Source organism: Schistocerca serialis, chromosome 10 (genome assembly GCF_023864345.2).
Source record: "Schistocerca serialis cubense isolate TAMUIC-IGC-003099 chromosome 10, iqSchSeri2.2, whole genome shotgun sequence".
Lineage (NCBI taxonomy): Eukaryota > Metazoa > Arthropoda > Insecta > Orthoptera > Acrididae > Schistocerca > Schistocerca serialis.
The window spans coordinates 212,293,174-212,317,391 of NC_064647.1; the positions used below are offsets into that span (position 1 = coordinate 212,293,174).

General features: G+C 44.6%; 1 protein-coding gene across 1 annotated transcript in view; it reads left to right on the forward strand.

Annotated features, from left to right (window-relative positions):
* Window positions 1–24,218, forward strand: part of LOC126425270 (uncharacterized) — a 65,192-nt gene that overhangs the window by 22,492 nt on the left and 18,482 nt on the right. The window contains exons 4-5 of the mRNA XM_050088238.1: window positions 7,232–7,325; window positions 19,297–19,382. Of these exons, the coding sequence (XP_049944195.1) occupies window positions 7,232–7,325; window positions 19,297–19,382 (180 nt within the window). The remainder of the gene's footprint in view (window positions 1–7,231; window positions 7,326–19,296; window positions 19,383–24,218) is intronic.

The window sequence follows — 24,218 nt, forward strand, 5'->3', positions numbered from 1 at the left end:
TTTGGAGACGGTATCGGGTAGCTACCCACCACCATCGTCGTTTCCTGAACTTTTGCGGAAATCAAGGTATAATAAAACTAAACATAACTGTACGGAGGGGTCCAGAAAATGCAGACACTCTTGGATAGTTAATATCTTTGGAACAAAATGATATATCGTTGCAATTTCGCGCGGTAACATAGTCCGTTGTTATGTACGAATGAAAGCTTTCGCGGCGATAGCCGTTAACAAACATTCTCGGGTTTCAAGTCGCGTCAAGTGGTTTACTGCCCACGACCCTTCGGCAGAGATCTCCTCTGCCATTGTCAAGTGGATGACTGTCGTGTGGTTGTCATTGCCGTGCTTATATAGCCGCGCCGTCGCCCGTGACGTCACTGGTGCTCCGTCCCGCACCATATATGGTAATGTTTTGGCCGCGTGACCGCCGGGCCCGCTTCAACTCCCTCAACACCGGATCCCACGCTGTACTCAGCTGCAGTGCACCGTCTCTATTGAAGGTGCTGTTAGAAATTCTGATCTCTATGGCGTTGTTTATCACGCTATCCCAGAAGTCATTAGTCCATTTAATAATAGACGTCTCATCGAATGCAATTCGGTGTGAGATTTTAAAAAAAAAATGGCTCTGAGCACTATGGGACTTAACTGCTGTGGTCATCAGTCCCCTAGAACTTAGAACTACTTAAACCTAACTAACCTAAGGACATCACACACACCCATGCCCGAGGCAGGATTCGAACCTGCGACCGTAATGGTCACGCGGCTCCAGACTGTAGCGCCTAGGACCGCTCGGCCACTCTGGCCGGCCCCGTTTTCCAGAGCATGTTCTGCTACAGCTGACTTTTCGGGATAGCGCAGACGGTAACACCTTTCATGTTCTATGCGGCGTTGTTCAATAGTGCGAACAGTCTGGCCGAAATAGAACTGCCCACATCCACACGGTGTTTTCTGAGGCCTACATCGTCTTTCGCAGATTTGATTAGTTGACGGATCTTTGCCGGAGACCTGAAGATTGTGTCTATTTTATGCCTCTTCAGGAGCCGACTAATCTTCCCTGTTGTCATGCCACAACGGTAAGAATGTATCCTTGGAGTCTTCTTCAGAGGTCTTCTTCCCTTGAGGCTTGGATGACACTGCTTGTGAGATCTGTTTGTTGTTGTAACTGTTATCCTTAAAAACTTTGCGTAAGTGGCTCGATTCTCTTTTCTCAAGTTTTCAGCGTCTGAGACGGTTTCAGCACGATGTACAAAGGTCCTCAGAACTGAATGTTTCTGTGCTGGGTGATGGAAGCTGGTGGCGTGCAGATACCGATCCGTGTGGGTGGGCTTGCGGTAAACGCTAATACCTAGAGACCCATTGGGTTTACGGCGGACAAGCACGTCCAAGAACGGCAGAGAACCCTCCTTCTCTACCTCCATTGTGAAGTTGATGTGGTCGTGGATGCTGTTGAGGTGCTCCAGGAACTCTTCTAACTTTTCTTGTCCATGTGGCCAAATGACGAAGGTATCGTCGACGTAGCGATAAAAACAGCTCGGCTTTGCAGGAGCCGTGTCCAAGGCGACGTATTCGAAATGCTCCATAAAGAGGTTGGCTATTACTGGAGCTAATGGACTTCCATTGTTTTCTCAACAGATCTCGGGGCGCGTTTTCCAGCAGATGACAGTGCAAGAATGAATGAAGTAAGATTGTCGATTGAGCAACGCAAGGCTGTATTGAAGTGGTACTGGTAGTACGAAAACATGATGTAGGTACAACGGCAATGGTGTAATGTGTACAGAACCCAACCTCGAAGACGTACAATAATTTATGGCATTCGGGATAAGTTTGAGGCCGACGGTGCATAGAGAAAGATCTGGCCGACCGAAAACGTCAAGCATCCAGCACTGCAATTTCGCAAAATTTTACTAGGTCACCTCAAAAAACTGCGAGGCAGGGTGGACGTGAAAGCGGGGTAAATCGATCGAGCGTACGAGGAATTCTGAAGGCCACAAAGTGTACATTGCAAGATGGCTGCACGCTATGAATGAGGACGACCCGCATCGAAGGATGGAGTACTGCGACTGGTGTGAAGACATGATTCGCGAAGGATGGTTGTCTGGTCTGACGAGGCGCAATGGAAACTGAAGGGTACTGTAAACCACCACAACTGCTTGTACCGGGCTCCTGAAAATCGCCACGTTCGCGTGGAAAAACATGTTCATCTACTGGGCGTCAATGTGTGCTCATTCTTCTTTGAAAGTACTGTACCTGGTGAGATGTATCTTCATTTACTGCAAACGTCAATTTTACCTGCCGTTCGAGAGGTGTTTGGAAATGAAAGATTTTACATACAACAAGATGGTGCTCCACCTCCCTACGGCAGAGATGTGACAGCGTATTTGGGTGAAAATCTGCCTGGACGATGGATACGTGGTCTGTCACAATCTGCCCTCGGTCTAACTCAGATATATCGCGCGCCTTCGCCATTCTGTTGACGGGTAGCGCGCTCCTTGATAGTAAATGCTCCGTGCGTGTGTCTGACTAGCAGCCGCTCCTCGCCAGGTGACGCTGCTATAGCCTGGACGGGTTAGTATCGATAGTAGGTCGGTGCTCATAATGCTCTGGCTGATCAGTGCATGAATATGAATGTCAGCCTTAACTGAAGTAAAATATGGTCGAAGAACGGCCCTGATAAGAAGAAAATAGAACATTTAGAAACGAATTACATCAGAATACTGAAGACTGGGTGAGCAGATCTTTTGTTCCTGCCGCCAGTCAGCATTCTATACTCCCTTTTACTTCTGTCACCGTCATTTATGTTGCCAAATAGTAAAAGATGTCTACCACATTCATTTTCTCATTTTCTAGTCTAATGTCCTCAGTGTCGCTCGACGTATACGGACCGACACTCCATTACTGTAGCTTCTTTATTTACGTTAGTGTGATAACCTCTGTCCGAGACACCATCCACTCCATTCGATTGATTTTTCGAGTCCTTTTCACACAGACAGAACGATAACATCATCAGCATATCCTAAAGCTTTATTTATATCTGGCTTTTATGTGTTACTAAAATAATACGATAACTTAAGTAACCAAGGAGAAACACTACACACGCAACCAGCTAAGTTTCATAAAAAAAGGTAGCTGTTTCTTCTTTACATCGCCTGAAGATCCTTATACAAATGTGCAGTCGTCTGTAAAAAAAAACTTCCTCTATGGTATGTCAACCGGAGGCCCAGAAACGATGGAGAGGCTCCGTCCCACCCGCTGCCGCAGTGGTCCACAGCCCTACGACGACTACCGCAGTCCACTTCACCCCTCCGCCACCCCACACCGAACCACTCTTTCAGGGATAATGTGCGGTTTGGCCCCCGGTCGAATCCCCAGGGAACGTCTCACACCAGACGAGTGTAGCCCCTATGTTTGTGTGGTAGACTAATGGTGGTGTACGCGTACGTGGAGAACTTGTTTGCGCAGAAATCGCCGACATAGTGTAGCTGAGACGGAATAAGGGGAACCAGCCGGCGTTCACCGAGGCAGATGCAAAACCGCCTAAAAAGCACACGGACTGGCCGGCTCACTGGACCTCGACACAAGTCCGCCTGGCGGATTCGTGCCGGGGACCAGGCGCTCCTTCCCAATCCGGAAAGCCGTGCTTTATACCGCACCGCTAACCGGACGGGCTAAAAAATACCACTTACTTAATACTGAAAATATTCTTCTCTACTTGTCACATATTTTATATCACTGTGTGAATCATCAAAGATTTTTGTCACCGCAAGCACAGTTTCCCCGCAAGGAGTCCACGAAGGTATGAGTTTAGTAGGGAACAGAGACGATGGTTCAGAATTCTTTAGAGGTCTTGCTACAAATGTCGTCTGTTTTCATTAATGTGCAACTGGCATCTGTGAGTTAATGACTGTCGAACGCAATAATCAAATGCTCCATGAATAACGGGTGCAGCATCAGACAAACACGCAAGCAGGCTTAATGGAGTGACTGCCAGAGTCTGGTGCATCAAACGCTTCGTCTCTACCAAACAGAAAGAAACGTATAGGAGTTCATAAATATCTGTAAAACAATACACTGACGAGCCAAAACGTTATGACCACCTACTTAATAGCTTGTTTGTTCATCTTTGGAACTAAATATAGCACTGCTTGTCCGTGTCGGGAATCCGGCAGTTTGATGGTAGTTTTGTATAGGTATGTGGCATTAGAGGTCTCCAAACAGGGCGTGTAATTCGCATAAATAACGGGCCGCTGATGTGCGTCACCGGTGATGGTGCCCGACAGCGACCCAGATGGGATCCATGGGCTTTACATCAGGCGAATTTCATCGGCGGGACGTCAACGTGAGTTCACTACAACGCTCCTCAAACCACAGTAGCACGGTTTTGACTCCGAGACATGGACAATTATAATGCTGAAAGATGGCATCGCCGCCTGGGAAGACATCAAGCATGAAGGGATGCAGTTCGTTCGTATTTGTTAGCGTGTCTTCAAAAATGGCTCTGGGCATTATGGGACTTAACTGCTGTGGTCATCAGTCCCCTAGAACTTAGAACTACTTAAACCTAACTAACCTAAGGACATCACACACATCCATGCCCGAGGCAGGATTCGAACCTACGACCGTAGCGGTCACGCGGTTCCAGACTGTGGCGCCTAGAACCGCTCGGCCATCCCGGCCAGCAGCGTGTCTTCGATTACTACCACAGGTTCCATGCAAGCGCAGGAGAATGTCTCCCGTTGTTCAGGGTGATTCAAAAAGAATACCACAACTTTAAAAATGTGTATTTAATGACAGAAACATAATATAACCTTCTGTTATACATCATTACAAAGAGTATTTAAAAAGGATTTTTTTTCACTCAAAAACAAGTTCAGAGATGTTCAATATGGCCCCCTCCAGACACTCGAGCAATATCAACCCGATACTCCATTTTCATCACTCGTTCTCGGCCGTCCAGAACTTTTCCCTTTGCACAAACACCCATCCTCTGTAAACTGCTTATACCAACGTTTAATACACCACCTATCAGGAGGTTTAACACCATACTTCGTTCGAAATGCACGCTGAACAACTGTCGTCGATTCACTTCTGCCGTACTCAATAACACAAAAAGCTTTCTGTTGAGCGATCGCCATCTTAGCATCAACTGACGCTGATGCCTAGTCAACAGCGCCTCAAGCGAACAAATGTACAACTAAATGAAACTTTATAGCTCCCTTAATTCGCCGACAGATAGTGCTTAGCTCTGCCTTTTGTCGTTGCAGAGTTTTAAATTCCTAAAGTTGTGGTATTCTTTTTGAATCACCCTGTATAATACTGATCTCACCAACCTGCGTCCGTGACGCGCTGCACGTTTCGAGCCGCCGTTCACCTCGATGACGGCGTTTGTGGAAATGACCAGCGACTTAGTGTAACAAAATAAATAAAAAAAACTAAATGATCGTGTGCCATTGTTGCTCGGGAGGCCCCATTCGGGAAAGTTCGGCTGCCGAGTGCAATTCTTATTTCAGTTGACGCCACATTGGGTGACTTGCGTGCCGGTGATGAAATGACGATGAGGACAACGCGACACGCTGTCCACGAGCGGAGAAAATCTCCTACCCGGCCGGGAATCGAACTCGGGCCCTCTGCATGGGAGGCAAGCACGTTACCACTCAGCTAAGCAGGAGGACGTAGTACAGTAAAAATGTGATTCACCGGAAGAGCCCACCAATTTGCAGTGATCGATGGTCGAATCCCGTTGGTCCTGTGCCCACAGCAATGGTGGCTGACCATGTCGTTGAGTCAAGATGTGAATACGTTACGGGTTGTCTGCTGCTGAGCTCCAGGTTCAACAATGTACGATGAACGGTGTGCTCAGAAACACTTGTGCGTGCACCAGCATTGTGCTCTTTCGGCAGAGATGCCACAGATTACCGTCTGTCCTACTTCACAGAGCAAACAAATCTCCGAATCCCGTGTTCTGTGAAGAGTCGTGGTCACCCAGTCATTTAACGCCAAGTAGTAGTTTCATCGAGAGAGGCACGTGAACATGTGAACAGCTTCGAGATACTCGTCCACAGGTTCTGTGTAGTAATAATCTGCTCCTTGTCAGAGTCGCTTGTCTGAATGGATTTCCCCATTTGCGGCTCACATCTCCGTTAAGGTGACCGCCCCGCCGTGTCTCGTAACTGATCTGCTTATATACTTGTGTTAACGCGTCACGTGCCCACAAAGCCACGAGGGAGCATCGCAGGTCTCGATGGGCAGTGGTCATAGTGTTTTGGCTTATCAGCATATTTGTACCTTTGTGATTTGGAAGGTTCAAAGAAGATAGAGTTTGTTGGTGAAAATTTCGAAAGATCAATGTATGCCTGACTAAGCACAATGCTAAAATGAATGGTATGTTAGCTAATTTGCCGCCTTTCCAGATCGTTATCGTGCATTCAAAGGGTCTCCCTTATATATTCTGTTCTTGTCAGTGAGGGTGGTGGGTTCAGTTACATAAAAATGTTCTGGCATAGGTGAACCAGAAGCCGCGTTTTGTTGGCAGAACACTTACAAAGCAGCAACAAATTTAGTAAGGAGACTGACTACACTATATCTGTCCGTCTTCGCAATAGCGTTACTGTGTGGTATGGGATTAACGGCGGACAAAACGTTCAAATGTGTGTGAATTCCTAAGGGACCAAACTGCTTAGGTCATCGGTCCCTAGACTTACGCACTACTTAAACTAACTTAAACTATCTTATGCTAAGAACAAAACACACACCTATGCCCGAGGGAGGACACGAACCTCCGGAACGGAGGACGTCGAAGAAGTTCAAAGAGAGGCAACTCGTTTTGTACTATCGTGAAGCTGTGGAGTGGGCATCACGGTAATGATACGCAAGTTGGGGTGGCAATCATTAAAACAAAAGCGTTTTTTGTTGCAGCGAGACCTAGTGACAAAATTTCGTTCACCGACGTTCTCCTACAATACAGAAATTTTTTGCTGACCCCCACCTTCATAGAAATGAAAGTCATAATAAAATAAGTGAAATTCAAGCTCTGACAGAAAGATTAAGCTGCTCATTTCTTGCAAGTGCAGTAAGAGACTGGACCAGTAGAGAAACAGCCTCAAAGTGGACCTACAAACCCTCCGTCAATCACTTGGCCGAACTGCAAGGTAATCACGTAGATGTAGATGTAGAACTTGTTTCTGGAAAATTTTATGAGACTACAAGACATCCACTGAGATGCACTCTTACGTTTCAGCTGGGGAATGTCAGTGTCCTCGCATTCATAGTGGTGCGGAACATGAGGATGACGAATGCGGTTTTGCTGAACTTCTTCAAAAATAATGGATCAGGTGAGAAGGTTATCCATCTACAGGAATGATACTTGCTTCATTACCTACATCCATAGAGTCCCACCCAATGCTTAGAACGACAATGCACGTATTTGCTGCATAGTCACCAAATTTTGATTATCAACTCCGAAAAGTGAAATAATGTAATTAATTTTAATCTGTTAATAAAATGTGACCCAATTGTCGATATGTAAAATTCATCAAGTTTTGGTTACTTAATATTTTGGACACGGCTGGAGCAGCAACCGGAGAATGAAATCTTCTTGTAGAAGTAGTAAACAACCAGTCAGTTCCAAACTGAAAGGTTTATTAATACTCCTTTACCATGATTTGCATGTTTATAAATATGGAGGTGAAATTTTATATTTCAAGACGGACGCCTTTCGGCTATATTTTAGCGTAACTCTACCACAACATTTAATGCAGTTGTCTATTTTTTCCTTCTGAAGAAAACGTTTTTTATAAACGCTACCAACATCATAAAGGGGCTTTAACAATCCTTCCAATTTGCAACTGATTGGCTGTTTACTATTTTTACAATAAGGTTTTGGCTACCGCTGCAAATGGTCTTCCTCAGGCTGTTTTGATGATAGATGAATGACACAAAACTTGAGTTCTTATGGAGTAGTGGAAGAAGCTGTTTTCATAATCTGATAAGGAACAAAGGATCAGGAGAAGGGTTGATAGATCTTCATTGGTGGCGTTTTTGCTTTATTTCTTGTCATTGGTGAGAATAGACGTCCTTGATTGGCATTTGCGTTATTTCTGGCCATTGCTGTAAATGTGCTGTGTAGAAACGGGCGGCAAAGTTTTGAGTTTGAGAGTGGTGATGGTGACTGAAAGCAGTGGCGGACCACATCCGTGATCAAATGTTGTATACAGAGCTGTGATCGGTGTTAGTGGAGAGGTCTCCGACACTGGAATGACCAAGTGAGGCTCAGAGCTCAACGAACTGTTGTCAGCAGATAGTCCTGGCCAGCGGCATGTGTGAGTTGCATCGCCCACTGGAGTCAGCGTGATGGCCACAGCCAACAGGAACTTCACACTGTGGCTGATGTACGACCATGCCTTCCAGGCAGCTGGCACACCTCGGAGTGCAGAATCCAACACAGGGCAGGATGGTTCTCAAACACTAGCCCCTGAGATGATCGATGTCGAAGTCGCGAGAACGCTGTGTGCGATGACCAGCATCGATCGAAGCCTTCAGGACATGTTGCACAGTGACAAAGAGATTGCGACGCCCCCCAGCCTCGGTTCAAGCAGGCGTTCCACTAGAGGGGTGGCCGCCATTGGGTGGTTACCAAGAAGAGGGAGACACAGTGCTGAAGGCGCTGTCTGCACCGCTACTGGAAGTCCATTGTTGATGACTGGACGCACCACGAGGCATTGCAGCAATCTCCGTGTTGAAGACAGCAGATGGAGACGACAGTAGGTGACGTCATGAACACACCCCAGTACTGTCATGTACAGGGAGTGTGAGTGAGCTTCTGAGAACAACTGAGTACATCTGAGACGGAGGGTCTGATTTGGAAAGGGGTATTTATGAGGGTCAACTGGCCATTTCTTTTTCAACAGCACCTCTCCCAACCTAGAAGAGACAACAGGTGGAAGTAACGAGGTTTCGCCATTGGGTGTCGACGACTTCATTCGTATTGCTCCTCTTGTCTAATCAGTTCTTGAAGGAGCCTAGCCAGAGGTTTAGTAACGCCCACCTTCGCCCTTCAGAGCCGCTTGCTAGCTTCTTTCGCTTCGTCAGCTCTATAAGCGAGTCCCTTTGCACGCCTTCTTACTTCGTGCTCCGTGGTCTCCACTACCTAGTCAGCACAATGATGGCACCCCTCTCCCTATGACGTCGTTTTGCTGCATTGGGGAAAGACGGTTCAGTGCCATACATTAGCACTTACCTCAACACGTCGTTTGCGAAAATGTGTTGAACAAGTAGCAGGCGTTCCCTATTTGAACTTCCATCCAACCATCCTCCCAGTGAAGGAATATTGTACCTCATCAGCGAGGGTATATCATGCAGGGGGGGGGGGGGGAGGGGGGGCAGCACATCGAGCCACCAAATTTAGTAAATTCACTTCCCTAGCTGCGTCATTTCCCTGAATAGTTTTGTTTCGTAGTTTCCAGTTGGCTGTCACCTCCATACACAGCTTGTCCAGGTGGCTAAATGGAGACCTCGATTTTTCTGCTGGATACACGTGTTGAGTAGACTGAAGGACACCTAGGAAACTTCCCAGCACGGATATGTCCCATCTGCTCCAGTGCCTCAAGATTGCATGCAACTCTGCACCAAATACGCTCTAATCACTGAGCAAACAAAACTTCAGCACAACTGAAACTATTGAGCAGCAAGAGGATTATCCTGCTTAGAACCATCTATAATTACGTCTATACCAGCTGTTTTGCTCATATGTAGTGGTCTAGGGGTAGCGTCTTTGATTCATAATCAAAACATCTTCGGTCCCGGGTTCGATCCCCGCCACTGCCTAAATTTTGATAAATAATCAGCATTGGCGGCCGAAGACTTCCGGCATAAGATGTCAGCCTCATTCTGCCAACGGCCTTGTCAAAGAGGGCGGAGGAGCGGATAGAGGTTCAGGGCACTCTCTTGTCCTAGGGGTGGGAAATTGCCCCCAAAGGCGGAAGAATCAGCAATGATCAACGACATGAGGATGCAGAAGGCAATGGAAACCACTGCATTAAATACACTGTAATTGAAGAAGTATCATGATGATCTCTCCATTGGCAAAAGATTCCGGAATAGTCCCCCATTCGGATCTCCGTGAGGGGACTGCCAAGAGGCAGGTTACCATGAGAAAAAGATTGAATAATCAACGAAAGGATAACGTTCTACGAGTCGGGGCGTGGTAGGGAAACTAGAAAATCTGAAAAGGGAAATGCAAAGGCTCAATCTAGATATAGTAGGGGTCAGTGAAGTGAAGTGAAGTGGAAGGAAGACAAGGATTTCTGGTCAGATGAGTATCGGGTAATATCAACAGCAGCAGAAAATGCTATAACAGGTGTAGGATTCGTTATGAATAGGAAGGTAGGGCAGAGGGTGTGTTACTGTGAACAGTTCAGTGACCGGGTTGTTCTAATCAGAATCGACAGCAGGCCAACACCGACAACGATAGTTCAGGTATACATGCCGACGTCGCAAGCTGAAGATGAACAGATAGAGAAAGTGTATGAGGATATTGAAAGGGTAATGCAGTATGTAAAGGGGGACGAAAATCTAATAGTCATGGGCGACTGGAATTCAGTTGTAGGGGAAGGAGTAGAAGAAAAGGTTACAGGAGAATATGGGCTTGGGACAAGGAATGAAAGAAGAGAAAGACTAATTGAGTTCTGTAACAAGTTTCAGCTGGTGATAGCGAATACCCTGTTCAAGAATCACAAGAGGAGGAGGTATACTTGGTTGGTTGTTGGTTGGTTGTTTTTGGGGAAGGAGACCATACAGCGAGGTCATCGGTCTCATCGTATTAGTGAAGGACGGGGAGGAAGTCGGCCGTGCCCTTTGAAAGGAACCATCCCGGCATTTGCCGGGAGCGATTTAGGGAAATCACGGAAAACCTAAATCAGGATGGCTGGACGTGGGATTGAACCGCCGTCCTCCCGAATGCAAGTCCAGTGTCGAACTACTGCGCCACCTCGCTCGGTAGGTATACTTGGAAAAGGCCGGGAGATGCGGGAAGATTTCAATTAGATTACATCATGGTCAGACAGAGACTCCGAAATCAGATACTGGATTGTAAGGCGTACCCAGGAGCAGATATAGACTCAGATCACAATATAGTAGTGATGAAGAGTAGGCTGAAGTTCAAGACATTAGTCAGGAAGAATCAATACGCAAAGAAGTGGGATACGGAAGTATTATGGAATGACGAGATCCGTTTGAAGTTCTCTAACGCTATAGATACAGCAATAAGGAATAGCGCAGTAGGCAGTACAGTTGAAGATGAATGGACATCTATAAAAAGGGCCGTCACAGAAGTTGGGAAGGAAAACATAGGTACAAAGAAGGTAGCTGCGAGGAAACCGTGGGTAACAGAAGAAATACTTCAGTTGATTGATAAAAGGAGGAAGTACAAACATGTTCCGGGAAAATCAGGAATACAGAAATAAAAGTCGTTGAGGAATGAAATAAATAGGAAGTGCAGGGAAGCTATGAGGAAATGGCTGCAGGAAAAATGTGAAGACATCGAAAAAGATATGATTGTCGGGCTCAAATGGTTCAAATGGCTCTGAGCACTATGCGACTTAACTTCTGAGGTCATCAGTCGCCTAAAACTTACAACTAATTAAACCTAACTAACCTAAGGACATCACACACATCCATGCCCGAGGCACGATTCGAACCTGCGACCGTAGCGGTCGCTCGGTTCCAGACTGTAGCGCCTAGAACCGCACGGCCACTCCGGCCGGCTATGATTGTCGGAAGGACAGACTCAGCATACAGGAAACTCAAAACAACCTTTGGTGACATTGAAAGCAACGGAGGTAACATTAATAGTGCAACGGGAATTCCTCTGTTAAATGCAGAGGAGAGAGCAGATAGGTGGAAAAAATACATTGAAAGCCTCTATGAGGGTGACGATTTGTCTGATGTGATAGAAGAAGAAACAGGAGTCGATTTAGAAGAGATATGGGATCCAGTATTAGAATCGGAATTTAAAAGAGCTTTGGAGGACTTACGGTCAAATAAGGCAGAAGGGATAGATAACATTCCATCAGAATTTCTTAAATCATTGGGGGAAGTGTCAACAAAACGACTATTCACCTTGGTGTGTAGAATATATGAGTCTGGCGACATACCATTTGACTTTCGGAAAAGCATCATCCACACAATTCCGAAGACGGCAAGAGCTGACAAGTGCGAGAATTATCGCACAATCAGCTTAACAGTTGCTTACAAGAATAATATACAAAAGAATGGAAAAGAAAATTGAGAATGCGCTAGGTGACGATCAGTTTGGCTTTAGGAAAAGTAGAGGGACGAGAGAGGCAATTCTGACGTTACGGCTAATAATGGAAGCAAGGCTAAAGAAAAATCAAGAAACTTTCATAGGATTTATCGACCTGGAAAAAACGTTCGACAATATAAAATGGTGCAAGCTGTTCGAGATTCTGAAAAAAGTAGGGGTAAGCTATAGGGAGAGACGGGTCATATACAATATGTACAATAACCAAGAGGGAATAATAAGAGTGGACGATCAAGAACGAAGTGCTCGTATTAAGAAGGGTGTAAGACAAGGCTGTAGCCTTTCGCCCCTACTCTTCAATCTGTACATCGAGGAAGCAATTATGGAAATAAAAGAAATGTTCAGGAGTGGAATTAAAATACAAGGCGAAAGGATATCAATGATACGATTCGCTGAGTGAAAGTGAAGAAGAATTAAATGATCTGCTGAACGGAATGAACAGTCTAATGAGTACACAGTATGGTTTGAGAGTAAATCGGAGAAAGACGAAGGTAATGAGAAGTAGTAGAAATGAGAACAGCGAGAAACTTAACATCAGGATTGATGGTCACGAAGTCAATGAAGTTAAGGAATTCTGCTACCTAGGCAGTAAAATAACCAATGACGGACGGAGCAAGGAGGACATCAAAAGCAGACTCGCTATGGCAAAAAAGGCATTTCTGGCCAAGAGAAGTCTACTAATATCAAATACCGGCCTTAATTTGAGGAAGAAATTTCTGAGGATGTACGTCTGGAGTACAGCATTATATGGTAGTGAAACATGGACTGTGGGAAAACCGGAACAGAAGAGAATCGAAGCATTTGAGATGTGGTGCTATAGACGAATGTTGAAAATTAGTTGGACTGATAAGGTAAGGAATGAGGAGGTTCTACGCAGAATCGGAGGGGAAAGGAATATATGGAAAACACTGGTAAGGAGAAGGGACAGGATGATAGGACATCTGCTAAGACATGAGGGAATGACTTCCATGGTACTGGAGGGAGCTGTAGAGGGCAAAAACTGTAGAGGAAGACAGAGATTGGAATACGTCAAGCAAATAATTGAGGACGTAGGTTGTAAGTGCTACTCTGAGATGAAGAGGTTAGCACAGGAAAGGAATACGTGGCGGGCCGCATCAAACCAGTCAGTAGACTGATAACAAAAAAAAAAAAAGTTGCAGTAAAAACATAGGCAGGAGTGCAGTCTCTCCAGTACCAGACTAACAAGAGGAAATAGCGCAGCTACTACCCTATTTAGATTTTCTTCACACTCCTTAAGATGCCGTGATCTAATTTATTTCATACACCAATAAACTACAAAAGCTCATATTTGAAGCTTATAAGAATTCCGAACACTTGCGAAACTGAATCATATTTGTTTCATTAAAAATAAATTTTGTTCAATATTTCATTACGAGAGAGGTCTAGGGCGTACGCTGAAAGTTGTCTCAAACGTTTCAAAGTTATTCAGGAAATATTTGTTTAAGGTATATTACTATTATTCCTGAAGTGTAAACTCTTAGCAAGCTTGAGTTGACCAAAAATGGTTCTCGTCCTCTTGGTTTGACACGTCATTGTGTAACCATGGTAACTGGCTACAGAACCCTTAACTCTGTGGCTAGATGTAGCACAGGATTACATATTATACGGTTTAAAATCCGCATATGGGTACAGATTTTTGAAATTACAGAAGCTCTCTGCTCCCTGTACCTGGAGGATAGTATACCGAGAAATACGTGAAGTTTCCTGGACGGTGTTTCCATCCCGTGACCGATTTTAGAACCACATGAAGAAATGTGCCCTGCAGACAACCATAAGCAGTACATTAAATGTATTCGCAATTGCGAATGTGGACATCCATCAGCTGTAGAACTGAATGACGACAATGAACAATTGTGCCGGACCGGGTCTCGAATCCTGGAATACCCCGGTTATCGCGAGCGGTCGCCTTACCTTTTGTTATGTACCAAAATTCCAGGAGTCGCCCGCGCCTTCCGATGGTGATACATCCAAACGTGTGTTTTCGAAATTTCTAAAGGAGATTCCGTTCGTATTTCGTTCAGAGCGTCATGTTGGCAAAATAAGCATCAGCATCGCATGGCTTGGACGTTCCAGCCGGAAGGCGGATAAGGAAAGGCGCTCGACAGAAAACTGGAAAGGAACTGCTTGTACCTAGGTTTGCGAACAAGTGCTAGCATTTGACTATCCGTGCACAACTCATGGCCAGACCCAAACTTCACATGACGTCAAACATGCGTCTGCAACCTGTACTCGGACATCCAGTGTGTATATTCCGGCGCCCGTGGATAAATACGATATTGCAGTGCCTGCATGTCCAAAGGAACTTTGCTTCGTGAATCGGAATAACAGAGGCACTGCAATATCGTATCGTAACAGAAGCAGTTTCCGGCATTTTGCACTGTTTTTATTGTTGCGAGATATGAAGCATTTTTTGTGCACGGCTTGTGATTATTATGAATTTTACAAAGTGTTATTATCTATCTAAAAGCTACTTGGAGGATATTGTTAACTCTTCAGTTACAGAGTTCTATGGTGAGTCAAATTCAGTATACTTTGACATGTGTAAGGTTAAGCACACCTACAAACGAAAGGTCTTCTACCATGTAACACGTCATATTTTCAAGTGAATTTAGTTTCTTTAATATTTTAATTATTTCCCCATTCCGGGAAATGGATATTTATGTTCGTTCCTAATATCTTCCATTTGTAATGTCACGTCTTTGACTTGTAGCAGGTCTTTTGTGATACTACTTCTTAATTTGATTTCACTTGCTGACTGTTTGTTTGTACTAGGTTAATAATGGAAAAAAATATTTTCAAAAATGGTTCAAATGGCTCTGAGCACTATGGGACTCAACATCTTAGGTCATAAGTCCCCTAGAACTTAGAACTACTTAAACCTAACTAACGTAAGGACATCACACACACCCATGCCCGAGGCAGGATTCGAACCTGCGACCGTAGCAGTCCCGCGGTTCCGGACTGCAGCGCCAGAACCGCTAGACCATCGCGGCCGGCAAAAAAAAAAAAAAATAAATAAATAAATAAATAAATAAATAAATAAATTCAAATTTGTGGTAACTACTGAGGTCATCTGTTCTTAGGCTTACACACTAATTAAAGTAACTTAAAGTAATTTATGCTAAGGACAACACACACACACCCATGCCCGACGGAGGACTCGAACCGCAACAAGGCGCCCTTAGGCCGCGCGGCTACGCCGCTCGGCTAATAATGGAACATAAATACAGTATTGACAAGTATTGTTTAACTGAAACACTTTTAATTTTAGTAGAAAATTTGCTCCTAGATATATGACAATGTTTTACCTTGGAGTAGTGTTGCACACATAGAAAAGTCAAGTTACAGCGTAATGTTTGTAATTTCGGGAAAAAGAGTGCAGCAAACAAGGTGAATGCTATCCTTTCAAAAAGGAATAAGCGTCTAATACAGGGCTGGGAGTCTTAAAATTAAACTACAGCCTCCCCTAATAGTTATACAAAAATAACTTAAAATTTGAAACAAACATACGAAATGTCATGTTTATTGAAATAATTACACTAGGGCGTTCAGTAAGTAATGCAACACATTTTCTTTCGGTCAGTCTCGGTTAAAAAAAAACGCGTTGTTTGTTACGGGATGTCGTGGAATAGTCCCGCTTCTGTAGACTCATGAAGTTCCGAAAGGAGGCGGGGCTACACGTAGCTTTCGAAATGGGGTCTGTAACGTATGTTCGTGCCACGATCTTTATAAGCTCTTCCAGAATGTCTACGGAGAGCTGGCAGTGAACAAAAGCACGGCGAGCCGTTGGGCGAGGCGTCTGCCATCACCGCAACAACGTCTCGCAAACGTGTCCGATCTGCGCATGCTGACAGGCCTCACACAGCTGCGGCTCTTGCCGTGTTGAAACGTGCGGACACACTCATTCGAGGTGATCGAATGATCATAATCAAACACCTCCTGCTCAACTGGACGACTCTGTTGGTAGTGCTGTCACACTCGTCCACCAAATGGGTACTCAATGGTGAGTGCCTGGTGGGTTCCCACCACCTAAAAGAAGACCGTGCGAAATTGCTCATGTATTACGAGGCCGACTACGACAATCTTTTGTCGAACATCGACACAGGAGGTGAAACATGGGTTCATTACGTCGAACCGGAAAGAAAACGGCAATCCATGGAGTGACGTCGCACCACCTCTCCTCTGAAGAAAAAGTTCAAAGCCGCATCTTCAACCAGTAAAGTCAGACGATGGTTTTCTGCATCTCTGACGGGGTTATTCCGTTTGATGTCCTCCCTTACTGCGCAACGATCAACTCAGAAGTGTATTTTGCTACCCTAAGGAAATTGGACAAACAACTTCAACGTGTTCGTCGCCGGAATAATGCAAACGAATTTCTCCTTCTCTATGACAACACAAAATCTTACACAATCTGTACAGCCGAGGGCAGCTCACAAAACTGCATTGGACCGTTCTTCCTCATCCACTCTAAGAGTCCAGATTTCGGACCTTCCGAACTGCATCTGTTTGGTCCAATGAAGGATGCGCTACGCGGGAAGCAGTAATGTAAATGTCGTGTGACTAGGGCCTCCCGTCGGGTAGACCGTTCGCTGGGTGCAAGTGTGCAAGTCTTTCGGTTTATCACCACTTAGCGATTTGTCCGTCGATGGGGATGAAATGATGATGATTAGGACAACACAACACCCAGTCCTGAGTGGAGAAAATCTCCGACCCAGCTGGGAATGGGATCCCGGCCCCTTAAGACTGACGTTCTGTCGCGCTGACCACTCAGCTACCGGGGGCGGTCGGGAAGCAGTGTGGATAGAAAGACGCTGGCGCCGCGTCGACCAGTGAAGTGGTACCATGCGGGCACACAGGCCCTCCCAGTAAGGTGGCGTAAGGACGTGACATTGCACGTAGATTATGTTGAAAAATAGGGTTTTGTAGGGTAATATGGTGTATTAGAATCTCGATTGGTGTATTAGAATTTTGTTGCATCAGTAATTGAATGACCCTGGTACATATCAGTAATACTGTTAAACGACTAGAAATACATTACTGGCCATTAAAATTGCTACAGCACGAAGATGACGTGCTACAGACGCGAAATTTAACCAACAGCAAGAAGATGCCGTGATATGCAAATGATTAGCTTTCCAGAGCATTCACACAAGGCTGGCGCCGGTGGCGACACCTACAACGTGCTGACATGAGGAAAGTTTCCAACCGATTTCTCATACACAAACAGCAGTTGACCGGCGTTGCCTGGTGAAACGTTGTTGTGATGCCTCGTGTAAGGAGCAGAAATACGTTTGCGACTTTAATAAAGGTCGGATTGTAGCCTATCGCGATTTCGGTTTATCGTATCGCGACATTGCTGCTCGCATTAGTCGAGATCCAATGACTGTTAGCAGAATATGGAATCGGTGGGTTCAGGAGCGTAATACGCCGTGCTGGATCCTGACGGCCTCGTATCACTAGCAGTGGCTGTAACGGATCGTGCAGCCACGTCTCGATCCCTGAGTCAACAGATGGGGCGTTTGCGAGACAACAGCCATCTGCACGAACAGTTCGACGACGTTTGCAGCAGCATGAACTATCAGCTCGGAGACCATGGCTGCGGTTACCTTTGACGCTGCATCACAGACAGGAGCGCCTGCGACGGTGTACTCGACGATGTACCTGGGTGCACGAATGCCAAAACTTCATTTTTTCGGATGAATCCAGGTTCCGTTTACAGCATCATGATGGTCGCATCCGTGTTCAGCGACATCGCGGTGAACGCACATTGGAAGCGTCTATTCGTCATCACCATACTGGCGTGATGGTGTGGGGTGCCATCAGTTACACGTCTCGGTCACTTCTTGTTCGTATTGACGGTACTTTCAACAGTGGACGTTACATTTCAGATGCGTTACGACCCGTGGGTCTACCCTTTATTCGATCCCAGAGAAACTCTACATTTCAGCAGGATAATGCACGACCGCATGTTGCAGATCCTGTACGAGCCTTTCTGGATACAGAAAATGTTCGACTGCTGCCCTAGTCAGCACATTCTCCAGATCTCTCACCAATTGAAAACGTCTGGTCTATGGTGGCCCAGCAACTGGCTCGTCACAATACGCCAGTCACTACTCTTAATGAACTGTGGTATCGTGTTGAAGTTGCATGGGCAGCTGTACGTGTACACGCCATCCAAGATCTGGTTTACTCAATACCTAGGCGTATCAAGGCCGTTATTACGGCCAGAGGTAGTTGTTCTGGGTACTGATTTCTCAGGATCTGTGAACCCAAATTGCATGAAAATGTAATCACATTGCAGTTATAGTATAATATATTTGTCCAATGAATACCCGTTTATCATCTGCATTTCTTCTTGGTGTAGCAATTTTAATGACCAGTAGTGTAAAAAGGTAATTTATTTTCTACTTCATGCTTCGCATTCATGTACTAAATTTTTATTTACTGTCAGTACTCACACATTAAATGTTAAAAAATGAAAGTATTATTTTCATTAAAAACTGTAATTTCATATTTATTAATTAACATATTTCTTAAAAAATGAGCAAATCATAAGAAGTGAAAAAACGTATGGCACTAGCGAGATTCGATTCAACGACATTATATTTACATACCATTCATGCCACACACTTAGCTGCTGGTGACTGTGCTAATAACCAGGTAGTTCAGCAATCTTCCAGTCCCCAAATGCTATTTTCCTCAACTTTCTTTTTTACATCATTGACATACTGGCTTAGAAATTTAATTCCTGGGCACTGACTTTCAGTCAGAGACGGCTAGTTTGTAAGGTGTAAAAATTATTCTGCATCCCTGTAGTTGCCAATTTCGCAATCGACTCCAGTCCTGGATAAATGTTCGTAATTTGATGCTGTTATATATATATATATATATATATATATATATATATATATATATATGTACTAAAGTTAAACCGAGTCGGTATTAAGTAAGGTGTGTTGTTGCAGCCCCAGTGGTGATGCTGGCTTTGATGTTGTTGGTGTCCAATGCGGCCATTCTCCTGGACATTGTACTCTTCATTGGCGCTTTCAGAGTAAGTAAACATTAACCATCTGGGCTAGGCTCCAAATTGTCTATCGAATTAGGGAAATATAATAAATAAATAGGGAATTTAAGGAATAGGAATACTCTGAAGCCATTTATAAAAGTGGGTGTAAGTATGATGTTCCACATATTCTTCTAAACCACCGGATCGATTTCAGTCAAGTTTGGTACACATATCACTTATTGTCTGAGAGAGGTATTGTGAGGGTAAGAACCACCTAACTCCCATAGAGTTAGGGGTGGGTGTTCGAAAGGTTTGATAATGCCTGACATGTTGGATGCCCTGGAGGCCTGGCACCTTGTGTGGATCTATTGTTCACTCTGGGCAGTGAATGTGTGGATGGGCATCGTTGAGTGGAGAGATGGTGAAAGTAGAACCAGATAGTGAGAGAGTTGAGGAGGGGATTATCCGAGAGAGATAATGAGATGTTATAGTGGAGGTAAGAGCTACCTAGTTCCTATAGAGCTAGGGATGAGGCTGGAAATATTTGGTAATGTCTGATATCTTGGACACCCTGCAGGACTGGCCGTTGTGTGGGTCGTATTGGTATGTGTGTGAGAGGTTATAGGTGTGAAGGGGGATGGTTGAGCGGAGAGACGTTAAAGAAATGGTGGATAGAGCGTGGAGGACAGGATGATCAGAGAGAGGGAATAGTAAGAGATGGACAGATAGAGGGAACGAATAAGTTGACAAAGGAAGGGTAGTAAGAGTTAGTACAGAGATAGAGGTTGGGCGATGAGATGGACAAATAAAAGGGGGAGGAAGAGATGGACAGTTAGTTGAGGAAGGAGGAGCTAGAGAGAGGTGGGAGGAGGAGGTGAACAGATGGAGGGAGGATGAGTTGGGCAGAAGGAGGAGGAGACGTGTGCAATATAAAATAAAGAACATTGAAAACAGCGCACAAAAGGGGTATCATCGGAGCGAAAAGAAATTTATTAGATGTAAAGATACAGGTGAGAGATTCAAGTGGTCCCAAAACATAAATAAACAAATACAGTGAGTACAAGTAGAAAAGTACAGTGCAACATCAATAACGCGTTGTATCATCCGTTGCTGCAGTACATTTAGCAACACGGTCTGGCATCGATTTGCAGACTGCCTCACAAACCTTGAAGAGTTACCTGCAATTCATGTGCAGAGGGACACGGTGACATCTGTGGTTTCAGTTGGTCCCACACATGTACCGTAGAGGACAAGTAGGGGAAGCGGTGGCCACAAATGAAATCGGAACGCAACGTAGGAAGAAGCTCTATACGGACCAGCATTTTCTGCGCCTGGTAGACCGTGCAGGAAAGGTCTCACATGGGGTCGAAGAATATCATCCACATAACGCTGGCCTGTTAAGTTACCACGTACCACAATTAGAGGGGCCCAGCTATCGTGGGCTATGAGCTCCCAGACCCACCGTGAACGGCACTGTAGGCTGCTGTGTGCGGTTGTCATCCGACCCAGAAACGAATCGCGATTCATAACTAAACATCAGGTTTTGCTAATCCGTGGTAGTCCCCGTCAATCTGGTTTGGAACTACTGTAGACGGAGTCGCCAATGTCTCGATGTCTCGGCGTTATCAGCAGTACACGTCGAGACCACTGGTTGCCAAATTTGCACCCGAGAGGCGTCTAGAAATGGTTTGTGCAACAACTGGCACCCGTACATCAGTTTGTGTCTTGGAGCGATTCACTGTAGGATCCGCGATTGACTGGTGCACGATTCTTCGATCCTCTCACCTCGTCGTCTTCCTGGCCTCCCCAGACCTGTATGTCCCAAGTGGGTGCCATCTCGTGTCCACTGCTCCCAACATCGTCTGACAGAGCACTCCGAACGATCGATCTGGCTAGCCACATGGCGTGTCGATCTGCCTGCGGTTTCCATGTAGATGACTAGGCCCCTCTCACACTGGCTTAAATGTGGGAAATGTCTAACAGGTCTGTCTGGCATTGTGCTCATGCTAAAAAAGTCGTCTTGGAGTCGGGAAGCAATGGTCACGTGTGTGGCTCGTCCATTATGTGCCTTTTAAATAAGGTCCATTGCCTGATTGCAGCGCCAATGCAGGGTCTTTGGGCATGGCCATTAGCACCAAACTTAGATCATTTGCATATCGGATCTCACTTTTCAAGTACGCCAAGTTTCGTGCTTGTACCTTCCTTCCCTCTGGATGCGCTGTTTTCGTTGTTCATAATGGTTCAAATGGCTCTGAGCACTATGCGACTTAACTTCTGAGGTCATCAGTCGCCTAGAACTTAGAACTAATTAAACCTAACTAACCTAAGGTCATCACACACATCCATGCCCGAAGCAGGATTTGAAACTGCGACCGTAGCGGTCGCTCGGTTCCAGACTGTAGCGCCTAGAACCGCACGGTCACTCCGGCCGGCTTTTCATTGTTGATGAGAGTATGTGACATATGCGTACATTGCTTAAGCACTGGATAAAAGCTAGTATTTACAAATTCCAATGCCTGAGTGCTCTAGTTTTGTTATTAATATCATGTGTGAAGCGAGGACGGATGAAACATACTGAAGAGCTAGTGATCGTAGTTAGTTATCTGCATGTTCCATGGAGCACAATTGCGACCTTTCACTACTATATGTTGAGTAGCTCTACAATTAAGGTACAACTTCTCAGCGGAAAATATGTACGGCAGCATGTTGACCGCTTACATGATTTTCTAAGTTTTTTTCGTATATAGATACTTAACTATGTACAATATTTCCCTCCCTTCCCTCTCTTAATCAAACACACACACACACACACACACACACACACACACACACACACACACACACACAAACACAATCACGCACACACGCATACAATAATCATACTACTGCACATGCAGAAACTCTAAAATTGAGTAGAAGCAGATATTATTTCAATTTTTGCCTGAAGTCAATTTTATCATCCACTAAATTCCTTATATCTGTGAGTAACCATGTTTACGGCTGGATACCTCACTACTCACTACGCCACATTAAAAGTGAGTATTGGATACAGTCAATAATTTCTCTTCCACTAATATATTTATGACGATTAGTTTATCATTCAAATTGTAATTGCTTGTTGACAACAAACTTCATTAATGTACTATGTGACTATTGACAGTACATCCCACTGCTGAAAGATCTACCCACAAGAGGTTCTCTAGTCGACAACAGACATTGTACCTTAATAACTAGTTACCCGAGAACATGATGCCGTAAGACATTACTGAAAGAAAAAAGGGAAAATAAGTCTACTTTTTTACATGTTCGTGTCTAAAATCTGCCATTATCCGTAATGCAAAAGTTGCAGACGTTTAAGATAATATGTTACATGCGTCTTTCAGTACAATTTTTCTCTTTAATGATAGAAAGGTCTGCAGAAATTTTGCTGCTCATTTCAATGCTTCCTAATTTAGTAAATATGTGAGCATTAAATTTGCTGATGGGTGGCTTATAAGATGCTATCCACTGATGAACCAAAACCTTAAGACACCTGCTCAGTAGGCTGCAGGTCCACCTTTGGAACGATGTAACGAAATACATTAGAAGTTGTGCATGCCACAGATCCGACAAATGCTTGGTAGCCTTCCAGAGGAATCCGGCACAAGCTGTATAGTTAGTTAGTTAGTTGGTTGCTTGTTCCGTTGATCAATAGCACGGTACGGTAACCGTTATGAGGTGGAATGTGTCAAGTGCACAAGAAATGCACATATGAAACAAGATTTTCTAATATATGCAGGGTGAGTCACCTAACATTACCGCTGGATATATTTCGTAAACCACATCAAATACTGACGAATCGATCACAGACCGAACGTGAGGAGAGGGGCTAGTGTAATTGGTTAATACAAACCATAAAAAAATGCACGGAAGTATGTTTTTTAACACAAACCTACGTTTTTTTAAATGGAACCCCGTTAGTTTTGTTAGCACATCTGAACATATAAACAAATACGTAATCGGTTCGTCAGTATTTGATGTGGTTTACGAAATATATCCAGCGCTAACGTTAGGTGACTCACCCTGTATACATTACAATACAGAGTTAATCATTAATATTTATATTATTTACCCCATTACCTTAAATGGAACAAAATGCATATACTATATTTATTGATTTATTTATTTCTGTTCAAGAATTCATCTATGGTGTAGAAGGAGTTGTCAAGGAGATATGATTTCAAAATATTTTTGGAGCTATTACTGCATAGGTCACACAAACCCCGTACATGTGATGGTTTGTGGGCTCGGAGCTGGGGTCGAATAGGGTCCTAAGCGTGTTTCATCGTGTTTACATCAAGCAAATGTGATAGCTAAGACGTTAACGATAGTTCACAGACACGCTCCTCAAATTACCGTAGCGGTATTCTGGCCTATAGAGTATAGTTACCTGCTAAAAGACGCTATTGCCGTCGGGGCAGACATGAAGCATGAAAGGATGCAGGTGGTCCACAGTAATGTTGACGTCGTTATTCCTTGATGCCGTAATAAATGTCCTACCATCCTGTCCCATTTCTTGTCCATATTCTCATATATTCCTTGCTTCGACGATTCTGCGAAGAACTCATTCCTTACGTTATCAGTCAGTCAATTTTCAACATTCTTCTGTTACACCACGTATCAAAGGGTTCTATTCTCTTCTGTTCTTGTTTTTCCACAGTCCATGATTCACTACCACACAATGTTTTACCCTAAACGTACAAAATTCCTTCATCAAAATAATTCCTGTGTTTGATACCAGTAGATTTCTCCTGGCCAGGAATTCCCTTTTTTCCTGTTCTGCTCAGCTTTTTAAGCCTTTCTTGTTTCGTCCGTCACAGGTTATTCTGCTTCCATGGTAGC